Raw genomic sequence first — 15,596 nt, 5'->3', positions numbered from 1 at the left:
AGGGCCAGGCTTCGCCCTGTCCCTGTCCTGGCCCCGCCCAGTTGGGGTCCTGGCCACGCCCAACTGGGGGTCCTGGTCCCGCCCAGCTGGAGAGCCAGGCTGCGCCCGGCCCCAGTCCTGGCCCCGCCTGGCCGGAAGTGAGGCGCGGAGAGGCCGGGCAGCCCCTCCCGAGGCGGGAAGGGGACGCCCCCTGACGGGGTGGGCGCGCGCATCGCGGGGCGGGGTCGCCCGGCCTCTCCCCGCCCGGCTCCAGCCGCGCTCCCGCCTCCGGGTGGCCGCGGGCTGGGGCTCCTGGGCTCCGGCGCCCAGGCGACGGCGCGGCGGCCGCCATGGGCAACAAGCAGACCATCTTCACGGAGGAGCAGCTGGACAACTACCAGGTGAGCCGGCGCCCGCCCTCCCCTGCTTTTGGCCGCGTGCCGAGGCCCCCGCAGCCAGTTACCGGGTTCAGCCTCTGCCCCTGCCTTCAGCACGGAGTGTGACCTTGGGCTATGACTTGCAGCCTCAGTTTCCCCACCGCTGCGTCGAGAGCGCTTTCCTCAGGGCAGTTCTTTTCACCCCCGTTCAGCCTCCTTACTCTTGGGCCCCAGCTGGCCTCGAACCCTCCCCGGCCACCTGTCCCGGCGCTCACCGCGGCACGCAGCTGGTGGGTCATTAAACGTGGGCTGCAGGGAGGGTCTCCCATCCCAGGAAGCAGCCCAGGAGACGGAGTCTCTCCAGAGCAGAAATGGCGGGTGGTCCTGTCTGGATGGGGAGTGAGGTGTGTCAGCCCCCAAGTTCAGATTTAAGTTGGGGTCTCCACCTCTGGCCCCAGCATGGAAATAATTGGAGCAAGAAGGCAGGCGAGGTGCCTGTCCCCACAGTCCCCTCCAAGGTCCCGTAGTCCCCAGCAGCCACCTGCTAAGACCCTTCTAGCACCTGCTGCCTCCAGAGCCAGGAGACTGTCCAGAGGCGAGACCCTGAAGCCCTCCCGCCCTGGGGAAACTTCTGTGGTTGCAGGATGCAGCCCAGCCCCCTGACCGGCTGGGGGCCTGGCAGCCTCCAGGGCTCCTTCCCTGGGACCCCTTCCCCGCCCCTCCTTCCTCCCCGTGCCCATGCTCTGGGACACCCCTTCAGATGTTCCCTCATCCTTCAAGGCCCACCTGGGACGCCTCTGCCTGACCCCCCCGGGCAGGGGGGACCTGTGTGGAGTGTGCTGCGGGAGAGAGGAACACCGGCTGTGCCTCCGTAGCCGCCTGTTGCCTTCACGAATATTTCTTCTGGTCGTGGGCCTAAAGCGTGAGCCCTCTGAGGCCCCTTCCTCTCAGAAGCCCTGGCCAGCAGTAACGGTCATCAGCTCCACGGGAGGCTCTGAGAAGGACCAAGGGCCACACTCATGAAGCACCTGCTGCGTGCCAGGCACTGGAGCGGATGCCCTCCAGGATCCTCACAGTGGGGAGGATCATCAGCCCCATTTCACAGAAGAGTAGACAAAGGCCAAGGAGCCATTCAGTGCCCAGCACGGTCCAGGCTCAAACTGGAATTTGAATTCTTTAATCCAAGGCCTACTGCTTTTGTTTGGAGGCAGGGCTTGGGTGTGCTCTTTGTCCAAGAGAAGCCAACCTTGTGAGAGTGCGGTGCACCCCAGGGGAGGCCACTCGCCGCCAGTGGAGAGCCAGGAGGCAAGGGGAACTTTTGCTTTGCACGGTGCAGAGATAACGCAGTGCTGGAGCAGGCCTTTGAAAGGTGGGCCCCGCAGGCCAGAAAGAGGCCTTCCCGCTGGAATCCCGTGGATGAAGCCCGGGAGGTGGGCACAGGCAAGCAGGGGGACCGGGCTCGGAAGCGAAGCGGAGCCCCGCGGGGGTGGGGAGCCTGGGTCTGTGCTCACACCAGCCTAGCATCGGGTTACACTGGCAGCCAGTCCCAGTGTTGGGCTGTGACCCTCCTCCAGAGCGGGGCAGGGTGAGAGACTTGAGAGCTGACGAAACCTGAGAGCCCCAGTCTCCCTCCCTCTGCTCTCCAGCCAGGCTCCCAGCTACCGCCCCCTCCCCAGTTCTCAGGTGCCAGTGAGCCCCAAGTTCAGGTTTCTTTCCAGACTCCTCTGCCCTCCAGGTCCATCTCCCAAAGCCCTCAACCTGCAAAGCAGGGCTCCTGGCCTCCCTCAGAACCCACCACCGCTCCTCCGGCCGTTTGAGCCTCGCAGGCAGCCTGCGTTTTCAGGAAGAGTGAGCCCTGTAACTCACCTGGGGGTCCCCTCCTCTAGCTCCCCAACACAGGACAGCCGAAATCTGACTGTGAGACCCTGTTCTCTGCCAGCACTGCCAGAACCCTGAGAAGCCTTTACGGCACTGACCGTGCTCATCCCCCACGAGCTGCCTCCCTGGGGTGAGTTCCAGGCAAGGTCAGCAGAGAAAAAGTAGAATGTCAGTTGGTGAGCAGGCTCGGGCAGCTGCGTTGCAATGTCGCACACCTACAGACAGCGGCTGCCGCGCGGAGAAGCTCCTTTGAGGCCAGTCAGTGCCTCTTGTGGGACATCCCGCAGCCAGTGAGCCCGCGTGACGCTGTGGAGGGTTTATGCGGGAAGGCCGCTCCTCATCCCGGGGCGCTGTGTGGGCACCCGTGGCGCTGGGTGTGGAATGCACAGCAGGGGCAGGACAGGAGTGGCCAGTGGCCGTGGCTGGACTCTACAGCCAGCGGACCGCAGTCAAGAAGCACACACCCCAGGTTGCAGTCAGCCCCCCGGGGCTGCGTGTGCAACTTAGAGCAGGCCATTCAACTTCACTGAACCTCAGTTTTCCCATCTATAGAGTGGGGAGATAATGCCTGCCAGGGATGAGGATTGAACAAAACCCAATAACCAGAGCCCCAAGGGCCAGGCCAGTGGTAATCATGGGCGGGGCGGGGTGTGGTTCTCAGCCCCGGCTGCACACTGCAGTGAGGCTCTGTACTCTGATGCCGGGCTCCGCCCCAGGGATTCTGCTTGGATCAGTCTGGCCCGTGGCGGCGGCGGCGGTGGTCGTGGTGGTCATGGTGGTGGTGGTGGCGGTCGTGGCGGCGGTCATGGTGGCAGTGGGAGAGTGGGGGAGACACAAGGGCTCCAGCATCTCCCAGGTGATTCTGCCCCAGAGCTGAGGCCCTCACTTTAGCAACACCAGCATCGCTGGGGGTGGAGGATCCTGTAAAGATTCAGATCCCTGGGCCCCGCCCCCAGAATTTCGGGTGCAGTGAGTCTGGAGTGGAGCCTGAGAACCTGCATTTCCGCTAGGTCCCCAGGCGATGCTGGTGTGGCTGCTCCCGGAACCACACCTTGAGGACCATCATGTAGAGAGAGTGGTTGTGATGAGAGACCAGCGTCCTGTGAGGAGTTTTTGCATCTTTCACTCTAGGGCCCTCGGGTCAGGACATAGGGCATAGGAGAAAGGAGAGGAGAAGGGAAGAGGGGAGGCCAGGGACACAGAGCTCACAGGCCAGGGCCCCTCCCTGTCCCTGGTTATGCCGACACCCCCACCAGGTGGGTTGGGAGGGGCCGCGGACGGTCTATACCTGAAGACTCGGCTAGGCTGCCTTTGGGGCCTGCTCCGCGTGTCTGGGGCCTTCAGGGAATCAGTCCACACAGCCCCCACCTGTCTGAGTCTGAGACCGTGGGCTCTCTGCCCATGCGTGCTGAGGATGGGGACCAGAGGAGCTGTTGCCTAGAGCAGAGCCTGGCCCCCCAGGAGAAGTCCCGAGGGTCCAGGAAAGGGCAGGGCACGTGAGGGCCTTTAGTCTAACTCCTGGGTGGCAGACTGGGCTCCGCGGGGCCCGGAAGTGCCCACCAGCTCCCCCTTTCCAGCCCTCCCGCAGGCACCTCCTCTCTCTGGGCTTCCTGGGCGTGCAGTCCAGCAGCTCTGGTGCCAGTGGCTCCCGGTCTCACCCAGGGCAGGCCTGGCTGCGGCTGTGAGCCCATCAGAGCCGGCTCCGCTCAGCTCACTGCCCCGGGGGGTCCCGGCGCAACACGGGCAAAGGCGAAGGGTCCAGAGCAGGGATATGCACAGCAGCCCTTCACTGCTGGGGTCTCACTGCCTCCATACCTCCCACCGTGGCCTGGCAGCCACCTCCAGCAGGCAGGCCAGCCTGTGGACAGAGGCAGGACCCCGGAGACCAGTTTATAACTGGGCGACCTTAGGACCCGAGCGCTGCCCCCACCCTGAGGGCCCCAGCAGCCGCCACGCTTGCCTCCTTGCCTCCCGTCCTCCCCTCGCTTCCCCTCACCTGGCGCCCACCGCCTCCCCATGTGACCTCCCTGTTCCTGTGGCTTCAGATGCCACGTCGATGCTGGTGCTTCCCCAGCCTGTGTGCCCGGGACGCCCCAACTCTGCACCTGGGGCTCTGCCCGCAGCCGTTGGGACACTCCGCATGCGAGGCGCACACCGCATGCCACGCGAGGCGGGGCACTGTTCTCGGGCTGCAGCGTGGGTGGCGCCCCCTGCAGCTGAGACCCTGCCGGCCTCTCTCCTGGCTGCTCCCCCTTCCCCCCGCCGGGCCGCAGAGCGGGCCACAGGTCAGCAGCTCCACCTCGGGCCTGTGCACCCCGTACGTGCGCACCCCCGGGGGTGCCTCCCGGCCCCCACCCCAGGTCGCAGTTCGCTGGGCCGTGTTACAAGCTTCAGGAGGCAGCCTGTGGGCCAGCAGGAGGCGTCCGCCCCAGGCCGAGGCGCTTCCTGAGAGGTCCCGAGGGCAGGCGGCGCAGGGCCTGCAGCGGACTGTGTGTGTGTTTTCCCTTCATAGGACTGCACCTTCTTCAACAAGAAGGACATCCTCAAGTAAGTGTGGCTTCCCGATCGCCCACCGGAGCTCGGCCGCGGCCGGGGCCCTCGCTGAGCCGGCCACGCGGGCTGGCACTGAGCGGGGCCGAGCGCAGACTGCTGTGAGCTGGAGAGCTTCCCGCCCCGCCCGGCGCCCAGACCCTCCCGCCAGGAATCGAGTGTCTCCGTCCTGCGTGTCAGGCACATTTTCGTTTTATCCTCCCTGCGACCTCGTAACAGGAGAACCTGCTTTGCCGTGGGGGGGGGGGGGGGTGGCTGGACACAGAGGCCCTGTCTCCAGGCCCCTTGCTGTCTGACCGTGTCCTGAGATCTGTCAGGCTCGGGGTTCCGCTAATGCCCTGTGGCTCCAGGTGTGATGTCCCTGTGTCCCCGGGGGGCCCAGAAGGCAAAGGCCCGGCCTGCAGGCCCCCAGCACCCCTGAGCCGCCCGCCCAGGGCCCTTCCCTTTCCAGGACAGCCTCTTTCTTTGGGACGGAGGAGGTGGGCTTCGGGGGAAGAGACGTAGGGGGTTTGGCAGCCTTAGAGCCCCAGGGCCAGGCAGTGAGCACGACCCACAGAATGGCAGGCCCGGCCCCTCGGGGCTCACGGGCCCTGTGCCTGAGCTCCCAGGTGGCGCGAGAAGCCGGCAAGGTCACAGGACCACTTTCCGTGGAGGTTGATGGGGGCGCTGGGGCTGGAGCCGCTCTCCGGGCGAGCTGTGCTTTGTCACGGTCCTGCCACTCCGCTCCCACGGGCCGCGTCGCCCTGGCCTTCTCCTCTGCCCGGCTGCCCTCAGCCGGCCCCCGGGTCGACAGGGACACCCACTTCTCCACCTTGGAGAGACAGGGCGACGGGCAGAGCCCCGCTGTGGCGCCAGCAGACCCGGGCCCTACTCCTGCTTCCTAGCTCAGCGGCCCCCGGCCAGCCGCAAGCCTCGTTTCTTCTGCAAAGTGGGGACGCTGACGCTGACCTCACAGCGCGGCTGACAGGTGGGAGCCCAGGGCGTGGCGTCTGCACAGCGAATTGGTCTGTGGCTTCTGTGACGTGTGGGGTGGGGTCCCTGTCTGGACGCGATGGCCTCAGACCTGTAACAGCAGCCGTGGTCGGTGGCGTCCTGGACGTGGACGCTCACTGGACCTCGCCTCGTTCCTCTGCGCGTCCCCTCCCCACCCCCCACCCCCCGGAGAGAGCCACTCTGGCTGCTCGTCTTCCAAGGCCTGTGGCTATTCCTGCCCTGGTGGCGGAAGCTGTCCTCGCTGCCTGGCCCCTTCACCTCTGGTGCCACTGCATTCCCGTACACCCCTCTGGAGCCGCCTCTGTGGTCGTCTGTGCCGTGAGCGCCCCCACCCGGGGGCCCCGGGGGCTCACGGCTCACGTGCTCGGCTCCCCCCGGAGTCACGGTCAGCCGGGCCTCAGGCTCCCCGTGCCTGTCATTGGGCACAGCACCTGGTAGCCACTAGTGAGCACTTGTAGACCGTGTGGGTGAAGGAGGAGCAGGCTTGGCTGTGAGAGAACATTCCAGGCTGGGAGCAGCGGGACCAAGGACTTGGGCCTGCCTCACCTCACCCCTCCCTGCGGCGGTCTCGCCGACGACAGCACGCTTGCCCATGGTGCGGGCGCCGGGCGCGAAGGCCAGGCCAGGCGCTAGACTAAGCGCGGCAGGTCTTTGGCAGTGTCCCCCTGGCAAGTGAGGAGCCCCAGGCAGATGGGGTGCCCCATGGTCCTGGCCTGCCCGTCCTGAGCCCTTCAGCACCCCGGCCTCTGTAGCCTGACCCAGAGTCGAGGCCAGGCCTGGGGTCCACGCACGGGTAGGCCCCCTTCTGGCCACGTGGTGTCCCTTCCAGCCTGAACTGCCCCTGCTTCACTCAGGCTCTGCCACTGTGTTGACACTCACTGGGGACCCGCGGCACCTGGCCCGGGGTGGTTGTGCCAGGAGGGGTAGGGGACAGAGCACCTGCTGTGGGTCATTCCCCGTCTCTGCACTGTCGCCCTGCCCCCAGGCCCCTGTGTTCAGCGCCGCATGGGGCTGCTTGTGGTTTTGTGGCCCAGCCGTGCACCCTCAGCAAGGGTGGTGAGAGCAGGCAGCGCGTGGGGCCGTGGCCCCTGCAAGAGCCACGGCAGCTCCTTCGGTCTTGGCCCCTTCTCTTTCCTCCAGCCTTCTCTCTGGGCCCCAGCAAGGGCCAGTGGCACCTACCAGGGACTGACCACCCCGGCCAGGTGAGCCCTCTCCGCTGTTCACACCTCAGGCCTCGGCCGGGCAACTGAGGCCCAGAGCCCAGCACGGCAGTGCCCAGCAGGCTGCCCACAGAGCCGGGCCCCAGCCCTGCCGAGTGGCGGGGAGGAAACCCGAGTGCAGGGTGTCCTTTGCAGCAGCCCTGGGTCACAGATAAGCAGCGAGGTCCTTGTCTCCCCCGCCCCCCCGCCCAGGTGGATCCAATCGCGCGGAGCCCCCACCCAGCCCCCTTCCTCCCCACAGGCCAGAGGTGCTGCTGGGTCTGCCTGTGCCAGGACCCGAGTCCTCGCCCCTCGGCGCCCAGAGGCCCAGCCGCGGGCGCCCCGGCGTGTTTCCCTGTGTGTCAGCGTTCCGTACTCTGGTTTGTCAACCTGCTAAAAACTCTGTGGCCTCTGTTTTAATTACTTAAGTGTTTTGTTTTATATGTGGTACATGATGACTGTAGAAAAATTCGAGAACGGGGTGCCTGGGGGGCTTAGTAGGTTGAGCGTCTGACTCTTCATAAGGTTTTTGCCTCTGTGTGTGTGTCGTTGGTCCGCTGGGGTGCCAGCCGTGGGGCTCAGCGGGCAGGGTTCTTACTGAGCTTCTGAAATGACGGGGAGGCGCCCCCTGTCGGCCCTGCGCTGTGGGGCAGCTCAAGCAGCACAGGCGTGACCTCTGCCCCGGGGTCTTGGGACAGGACCAGCATGCCTTGCACTGGGGCCGGGTGACCGTTCGGAGTTTCCCCCACAGTGATTCAGCCTTCCGAATTCTCTTTGAGTTTTCCTTAAAATAAATAAATAAATAAAATAGCATCACCTTCGTCCTGGAGCCAGGGCAGGACTTGGCCTTCCCGCCCCAGGGGACACCCGGACCTGCCAGCACTCAGCCCTCTCCCCAGCCCCCTGGCAGGCAGGCAGCTAAGGGCCGGGTGGCCTTGCTAACACCACCCTCCCTGACCCCCAAGTGTGAGGACAGCGGGACGGCGTCTGTTTGCTGACAGGGAAGTCTGCGGGGTCCAACCTCAGTCTGCCGCCCGGCTCGTGCTGTGGCCGCCCCACATGCCTTCGGAGGTGGAGGGCAACGTCCACGGCACCCAGCATCGCACCCCGCACGTTAAAGGTCAAGGGCAGGGTGAAATGTAATGGCAGTTTAACACGTCTGTCAAGTACAGGAAACCGGCTGCATAAATTGTGATATGGAAGTGCTGGTTCTGAGTTTGGGAACAGTAAACAAGGATGGGGTTTCCCTCGACGCTGAGAGCAAGAGCAGAGAGAGCCCTTGACTGGCCCTGGCGGCGAGTCCGGGCCCCAGCCTGTCACTCCGGTATCTGCTGACCCTCTCCCCCCGAGGGTCGGGCTTGGGATTTCCCTCCAGCTCCGTGTTTCTCAGTGATGGCACTTCCACGTGATTCTGGGCCATTTTCGGGAACTTGTGGCTGGGGGCATGGCCTTATGGTGTTTTGCTCTGCATTCACGTGCCGGCCAGGGTGGCCTGATAGAGAGACCGGCATCCGCCTCTCAGGGTGCTTTAGGGATTAAGCTGGGTAATCCACACGGGGGATGGACCCACAGCCTGGCACAGGGAGCACCCGCTAAACGGGGCTGGCATTGTGTGTGTGCACCAGGCAGATAGTCAAGTCCCCGGCCCGAAGGGGCTGGTGGCCATGCTGCAGGTCTCCCGTGGGGGCCTTGGGGTGTGTCAGTGGGTCAGCCACTTAGAGCACTGGCTTTGGGTGAGCAGGGCAGGCGGGGCCAGGGGCTCTGGGGCCACTTTGGTCCAATTCCCAAGAGTCCTGGGCCTCCCCTTGGGCGGGTCGCCCACCTCACCCCTGGTCAGTGTCCCCTGCACTCGCGTCCCCATCTGACAGCACGTCGTGGACACAATTTCATCTGACCTAAGCTGCATTTGTGTGGGGTGGGAATCGGGGGCTCTCCTCCGGGATGTTGGGGACATCAGAGGACTGAATAACGGGGGTGGGGCTCCCTGTGAGCCAGTGACAGGAGGCCCCACACCCCGGAGGGGCCTCATGGTGCAGACCGGCTTGTGTTCTGGGGCCTCCTGAGCACGGACTGCGCAGGGTGGGGAGGGGGGGGAGTGGCTGGGGGCCTGGCTCTGGCAGGGCCAGCAAGGCTCGACGGCTAAGGACCGGAGAGCAGTGGTAAAGAATTCCTGCCCTGGATTTCCAGGCCATCGTTCCAGCCACGTGCCTCATACTTACAGTTGTGTGGCCCTAGGCAGGTGGCTCTTAACCTCTCTAGGCCTCGACTTCCTGCACTGATAGCTGGGGGCTCAGCGCACCTGTGTGCAGAGCCATGGGAGACTTGGTGGGGTGATGCCACTGGCATACGGAAGCCCTTACAGGGCCCGGGGCGGGGGGGGGGGGCATGGAGAATGGGGGCGGGGACACAACCTGGCCATCAGCACAGGGGCATGCCGCCCCCTCCCGGGCCCCACATCCTGTGTGCACAGCAAGGCGAGGGGGTCTGCGGTGTGGGAGGCTGGGTGTGGGTAGGGCAGCACCGGCCGTCGGGCTCAGGGGATGCACCCCTCCCCAGCTCTTTTCCTCTGTGTCCCTCGCAGGCTGCACGCACGGTTCTACGAGCTGGCCCCCAACCTCGTCCCCACAGACTACAGGAAGAGCCCCGTTGTCCACGTGCCCATGAGCCTCATCGTCCAGATGCCGGAGCTCCGGGTACGACAGAGGCCGCTGCTGCCGGGCAGGTGGGCTGGGGGGCCGGCAGCGGAGGCCCCCAGACCTGGGTGGAAGCCGGCTCAGCCCTTGGTGGCTGTGTGGCCCTGAGAGGGTCACTGAACCTCTCTGTGCCTGTTTCTTCCCCTGCACTCTCTGAATAAATGAGTTCCACGTGCGGAGGCTGCATGTGGGTGGTCAGCGCTGCCCTGTAGTCCATGCTCACGTGCTTTGTGACATGGCTGGTCGGCTCTGCATGGCCAACCTTGTGTCTGCTCTTCTAGATAACTCCTGTCTTCCTGTCTGGCATTAGCCTCTCGCAGCACGGCTGTCCACACCATCACTTCTCAGACTTTAACATGTACAGGACTCGCCTGCAGATCTTGTCAGGGCCAGCAGGTCTGGGCCAGCAGTTCGCCAGCAGGTCAGGGTCAGCAGGTCAGGGTGGTGGGCACCAAGATTCTGTTTTCCAGCATGCGCCCAGGTGAGGCAGATGCTGCTGGACCCCAGACCACTTGGGTATTTGACACAAAGGTTTCATTTCACAAGCTCCTTGCCCGTAGTACGTCGAGTGCACTCCCACAGTAGGGAAGGCTGGCATTCAGGGCACGACTCCACACGGCTGCACGACTCTGCCAGCGACTCTACCAGCAGCCCCTCGACAACCCTTGGGTCAGGGCACCACATGGCAACCACTCCAGCCTGTGTCCTGGTTGTGACCTCTGTCCCGAGGGACAGTGAGGTACCAGCGTGGCCGTGGCTTGAGGGGTGGGCAGTCTGGCAGCAGCCTCTCGGGCTGTTCCAGAGCCTCCTGGGCTCAGCACAGAGTGGGGGTGGCCCAGCCCAGCTGGGGTGAGGGCTCCAGGAAACATGAGCCCCCAGAGACTGAGGATCAGAGGAAGGAGTCGCGTGTGGCTCCCCAGAGTAGGTGGCCCTGGAGGTGACGGAGGCCTGGGCTCGGAGTACTTGTTCCGGCTCTTTTCTCTGAGCCTTTGGGGCCCCACTTCTGCCTGGCAGGACCTTGGCCTGACCTGGCATAGCCGAGGGCTGCCCGTGCCCTGAGCCTCCTCTTTTCCTCCCCGTGGCAACAGCACCCCCATGCGTCCCTTGGGGCAGTGGGGAGCACACCCCGACGCTGCTCCGTGCGGGTCTGAGCAATGGGACACGAAGCGTGGTGGCCGGCCTGGCGCCCACACCTCTGTGCCTTGTCCGCCCTCACAAGCCAGTCAAGCAGGTGCAGTCATTCTGTTTGCAGGTGGGACGGGGCAGGGGGTTCAGGGGGCCAGGTCACTGGTCCAGGGGCGTCCTGCACCCACACAGCCACCATGGCTGTTTCCTCCAGGAGAACCCCTTCAAGGAAAGGATCGTAGAGGCTTTTTCAGAGGACGGCGAGGGCAACCTCACCTTCAACGACTTTGTGGACATGTTCTCTGTGCTCTGTGAGTCGGCTCCCCGAGAGCTCAAGGCAAACTACGCCTTCAAGATCTACGGTACGGCCCGCAGGGGCTGCGCTGATGGTGGTGGGGACACTCGGGGACGCCAGGGGCCCTGGGAGCGTGCCTGTCCCGTGGGGACAGACAGTGTGCGAGCGACACTGCGGGGTCCTGGCTCCTGGCGGGGGCTGGGGGTCCCTGGACAGGACAAGGCGGGGGCGTGCCCAGTGGAGGGAATGACAAGGAGGTGCCAGGCCTGGGGAGGTGAGACACAGGTGGTGTGAGCCCAGGGAGGTCACAGGACAGGCTGTGAGGAGCCAGCCAAGGAGTTTGGACCTGGTGCCCAGGACTTCGGGTCCACTGCAGGGGTCCGGGTAAGGCAGGACAGTTTTGGGCTCTGGAGAGGTCACTGGGCGTCCTGGAGGTGTGGACCAGAGGCCAGCAGCTGGGGAGGGGGCCTCTGCCAAGCAGCGAGGCTCCCAGGGCCCCCACACCTTAGGGGTGGAGATGGGCAGCCTGGCTTCTCATCCCAGCTCCTCCCACAGCCGTGGTCACACGGCCACCAGAGGGCGCTGGGCCCCCAGAGGAGAGCCCCTCACAGGCTGGGCCTGCCCTGGGCAGGTAGTCCTCAGTGGGGAGGGACATCGAGGCCCAGGGAGGGCCTGGGACCCGTCCTGGACCACAGGAGCCACGGATACACCTCCTGTCCCAGCACTTTTGATCAGCCAGTGGCTCCCGAGCCTCTCAGGCTTTTTCACTTTGTAGCAGGCCTGTCCGTTCCAGAGGCCTGGTCTGGGCCCACGCACGCACCCCTTGTGGTTGCTGGTCTGCCCTCCAGTCCTGGGGCCCCGGCATCGCTCCTGGGGAAGGCTGTTGTCTGCCAGGCGGGGGCGGGGGGGGGGGGGGAGCCGGGCAGGCGGGGGCAGGTAAGGGGGGCCCAGGCCCCTTGCTGCCCTGGCTGCGGGACAGAGGGGGTGTGGTGCTGGGGAGAGTCAGGGCCCCACTCCGGCAGGGGTCACCCCTCCTGCGCCTCAGCTTGTGCACGTGAAGCGGGCCCAGGAGTCCAGCCATCAGCCAGCACGTGTGCACGGAGCCTACTGGGCGCCCCTGTGGGGCGGAGAGGAGTCCTGCCTGGCCTGTCCCGGAGGCGGTGCTGTGGGCCCCAGGGGGAGACGCTGGGCTCTGGAGTCCAGCACCAGCTGGGCTGCCCGTGCAGGGCCCTGCCGCTTCGTCGTGCCCAGTGGGGACCCTGCTGGGCCTGCCAGTCGGCTTGGGTGGGGCGGGGCAGGCGGTGGAGGCCGGCCTTGCCACCAGCAGCCACCTCTTCACTGCAGCGGCTGGGTGTGGCCTGCGCAGGGGCTCAGCAGGCAGAGCCCAGAGGCCTGGAAAGCCCCCCTGAAGGTGGTGTTTGAGCTGAGACTTGCGGGGCCAGTGGGAATTTGCTGGACAGACAAGTGGGGGGCAGTCTGGGCAGGAGAAGGCCAGAGATCTGGGAGCGGGGCTGGAGATGGGGGCACATGTCAGGGTCACTGCCGTGAGCCACACGCCTCTCTGGGCTGTGTGGCTGCGCTGTGGGCAGTGGGCTCAAACCATGCGCCCAGCTCTGTGCGCGAAGGCCAGCCTGGGCCTCCCTCCGATGGGCTCCTGAGTCTTCTGATGCCCTCGGTGCCTGGCAGGCGGCCTGCGGGCGGTCGCATGGTGCAGTTTAGAGAGGGGGGGTGCAGACTGGCCAACAGGCTCGGTCGGTGGCCCGGCTCCCGCTCCAAGCCACCCTCGGACCTGGATTTAGTCACTTGGCCTTTCCTCTGTTCCAGGGGGGCACAGGGCTCGCTGCGGGGTGTGGCAGGAGGGCCCGGTGTCCCCACAAGCCTCAGATTCAGACTCTGAAGTATCAGGTTTGTACCCGTGCATGCTTGACGGGGTCATAAATGCTAACCTGGCAGATGTGATGCCTGTGGGTGAGGCCCCTTGGTCCCTGCTGGCTGGGCACAGGGCCTGGGGGCCCCAGAGTGAGAGTGGCCTGAGGGCCGTGGGGTGCCAGGCGGGACCCCCGGCCTGAACACCTCCACCTGCCCGCAGACTTCAACACAGACAACTTTATCTGCAAGGAGGACCTGGAGCGGACGCTGGCCCGGCTCACCAAGTCTGAGCTGGACGACGACGAGGTGGTGCTCGTGTGCGACAAGGTCATCGAGGAGGCCGACCTGGACGGTGACGGCAAGCTGGGCTTCGCCGACTTTGAGGACATGATCGCCAAGGCCCCCGACTTCCTCAGGTGTGGCCCTGTGGCCGTGGCCGTGGCTGGGGTCCCGGGGACAGCTGGGCGCCCAGCCTCCCGCCTTGTCCTCGGAGTCGGTCAGTTGTGTCCTCCGCTTCCTCCCTAAGGGACCGTCCAGCGCTGGGCCAGGGCCTGTTGGCTTTCTGCCAAGGGGCCCTCACCCAGACGGCCCTTCCTCTCTTTCTAGCACCTTCCACATCCGGATCTGAGGGCCCTGCCGAGGGTGCAGGGCCCAGAAGCTGATCATCTGGCTCTTCTGTCCACACAAGTGACCTCCAAGCTGCCCAGAGAAGACACCGTGGCCTCTGGGGCTGTACCCACCAACCCGTCCTCGGCCCTTTCAGCAAAAAATCCGTAACCGAGGAAGGGGGGTGTGAGGGCAGGGCCCTTCCCAGACCCCCGGCCCCGCCACAGGCCCCCCCGAGCTCCCCAGACCCCCGTCCTCTCCCCACCAGAAGGGAAGGCACAGGCCTCGCGAGGCAGGGGATACAGACGCGTCCAGTGCTGGGCAGGCGGCTGGTCCCGTTGGCCCAGGGAAGCGAGACACGAAAGAGGCCGAGGCTTGACGAGCTGTGGGGTCTTTCTCCAGAGCCCAGCGTGAAGCTGTGTGGACGGCTCCGTCCCCGTCCCTGGTGCTGGGCCCCGGGCGCCCCTGCCCTCCCCGAGACCGAATGCTCACTGGTGCGTGCTGTCCACACACTTGTGAGCTCCCGGCAGTAGAGCACGTCCGCGTCCCTGTGCTCTGCCTGCCATCGTTACCCTGGCCCTTGAAATCCCACGACTAGCGCGTCACCTCAGGGTCAAGTGTTGCCCTCCTGCTTTGGGTACAGACTTTTATTTCAATGCTTGTGTCTTTGAGAGGAAGACACATGGGTGCCCCAGATCTCCAAGGTGACAACCGTGTCCATTCCCCTCATGACAGCGGTCATTCCAGTGACAGTTTGTGGAGCGCTTGCTAACCCCATGTCCAGCCCCTGGGAGGTAGGGGCTCCCATGGCCCCACTTCTCGGGGGAGAGGCTGCCAAGGACAGAGTCCCCACAGGTGTGAACTGAGCGAGCTGGGGACCGCGGGCGGGGACCCAGGGCGCTCTCCCTGGAGAGGGTCAGTCAGCCCTCTGCCTCCGGCGCCTGCTCAGTCTTACAAGGGGGGCACATGGCTAAGAGGGGAGGTGGGACGGAACAGAAGGGACCCTGTGGGCGGGGACCCAGGGGGCGCCGGAGACGGGGTGCCTGCGTCCAGAGCTGGCCCTGGGGCAGGGCCGCCGGGGCCGGTCTGGGTCTCGGGAGAGGTCTGCCAACTACCCTAGAAGCCAAGACTGGCCGGAGGCAGCGGGCGGGCGCGGGGCACCCGGCCGCCTGGGGATGGGCAGTGAGTGCCCGCCGGCTGGCTGCAGGTGCGGCCCACGCGTGCACCCGGCTGAGCCCCGCAGCCGGCCCGGCCCGCTGTACGAGGGGTCGGTGCCCGGGCTGTCGCCGGAACATCGAGCCGCCGGCTGCTCCCCTCTGGGCCTCGGCCTCCCCATCTGCACCAGGAAGGGCTGGATCGGGGTCTGCCGGGCTTGCAGGGTGTGGCTGGGATGAGGGCCCCCCGGGTCCGAACTGGGGCCTGGCTCCGGCCGCCCGCCCCTTTCTGCTGACGGGAGGGAACTGGCCGGGGCTCGGGGTGTCGCTCCACCCACGGGACAGCTGCCCCAGCACAGGGCTGGCCGCGGGCTCGGCGAGGGCTCAGCGAGGGCCATAGGGTGAGGGGCGGACGGGCTGGCCGCTCAGTGAGCTCAGGCCTCCACCCCCCTGGGGGTGAGTGGGGGGTCCTGGGGAGTCGGGGTGGGCAGGGGCTCCCCAGGAAGGCCACCCGGCTCTCCTCAGGATCTGTGCTTCTTGTCTGTGAAGAAGATTCTCCGGAGCTTGTCAGGCTGCAAAGAGGGAGAAGACGCTGGAGGCCGGGGCTAGGGAAGTGGGGGGGGGGGGGGCAGGAACCGCCAGGCTGCGGTACCGGGGGCCGCTCCACGAGCCGCACGCTGCCCCGCTTCCCACCTCCAGCCCCCGTTCTGGGTGGAGGATCTGTCCCCTCTGCCTCCCAGAGGTTGGGTGCGGCTGGGCCAGTGCCCCGGGGGGTGGGGGGGGAGGGGGCTGCCGTGGGATTCCTAAAGGGTCTGCCCACGGGCAGGGTCTGTGGCTCCAGGAGAGCCAGGACCGGAGTGGCCCCCCTGCCCCGGGGG

General features: G+C 66.0%; 2 protein-coding genes across 4 annotated transcripts in view; one reads left to right on the top strand and one right to left on the bottom strand.

Annotated features, from left to right (window-relative positions):
• Positions 1-231: 231 nt before the first annotated feature.
• CIB2 (calcium and integrin binding family member 2) lies at positions 232-14,127 on the top strand. Of its 3 annotated transcripts, none has more exons than XM_039217086.1 (6): positions 232-380; positions 4,747-4,781; positions 9,558-9,669; positions 11,009-11,156; positions 13,179-13,374; positions 13,565-14,127. In XM_039217086.1, the coding sequence occupies exons 1-6, from the start codon at positions 330-332 to the stop codon at positions 13,584-13,586; spliced, it is 564 nt and encodes a 187-aa protein (XP_039073017.1). In that variant the 5' UTR covers positions 232-329; the 3' UTR covers positions 13,587-14,127. The 3 variants fall into 3 exon arrangements, with proteins under 3 accessions (XP_039073017.1, XP_039073013.1, XP_039073025.1); XM_039217082.1 differs by having other exon boundaries at positions 9,533-9,698; XM_039217094.1 differs by lacking the exon at positions 4,747-4,781 and having other exon boundaries at positions 9,558-9,698.
• An 896-nt stretch (positions 14,128-15,023) lies between these two features.
• Positions 15,024-15,596, bottom strand: part of SH2D7 (SH2 domain containing 7) — a 7,736-nt gene continuing 7,163 nt past the window's right edge. The window contains exon 6 of the mRNA XM_039217073.1: positions 15,024-15,290. Coding sequence (XP_039073004.1) covers positions 15,240-15,290 — 51 coding nt within the window. The 3' untranslated portion in view covers positions 15,024-15,239. The remainder of the gene's footprint in view (positions 15,291-15,596) is intronic.

The sequence above is a fragment of the Hyaena hyaena genome, unplaced genomic scaffold, assembly GCF_003009895.1.
Source record: "Hyaena hyaena isolate Hyena2069 unplaced genomic scaffold, ASM300989v1 scaffold_13, whole genome shotgun sequence".
In the NCBI taxonomy this organism is placed as follows: Eukaryota; Metazoa; Chordata; class Mammalia; order Carnivora; family Hyaenidae; genus Hyaena; species Hyaena hyaena.
This window is presented reverse-complemented; position numbering and strand designations above follow the sequence as displayed.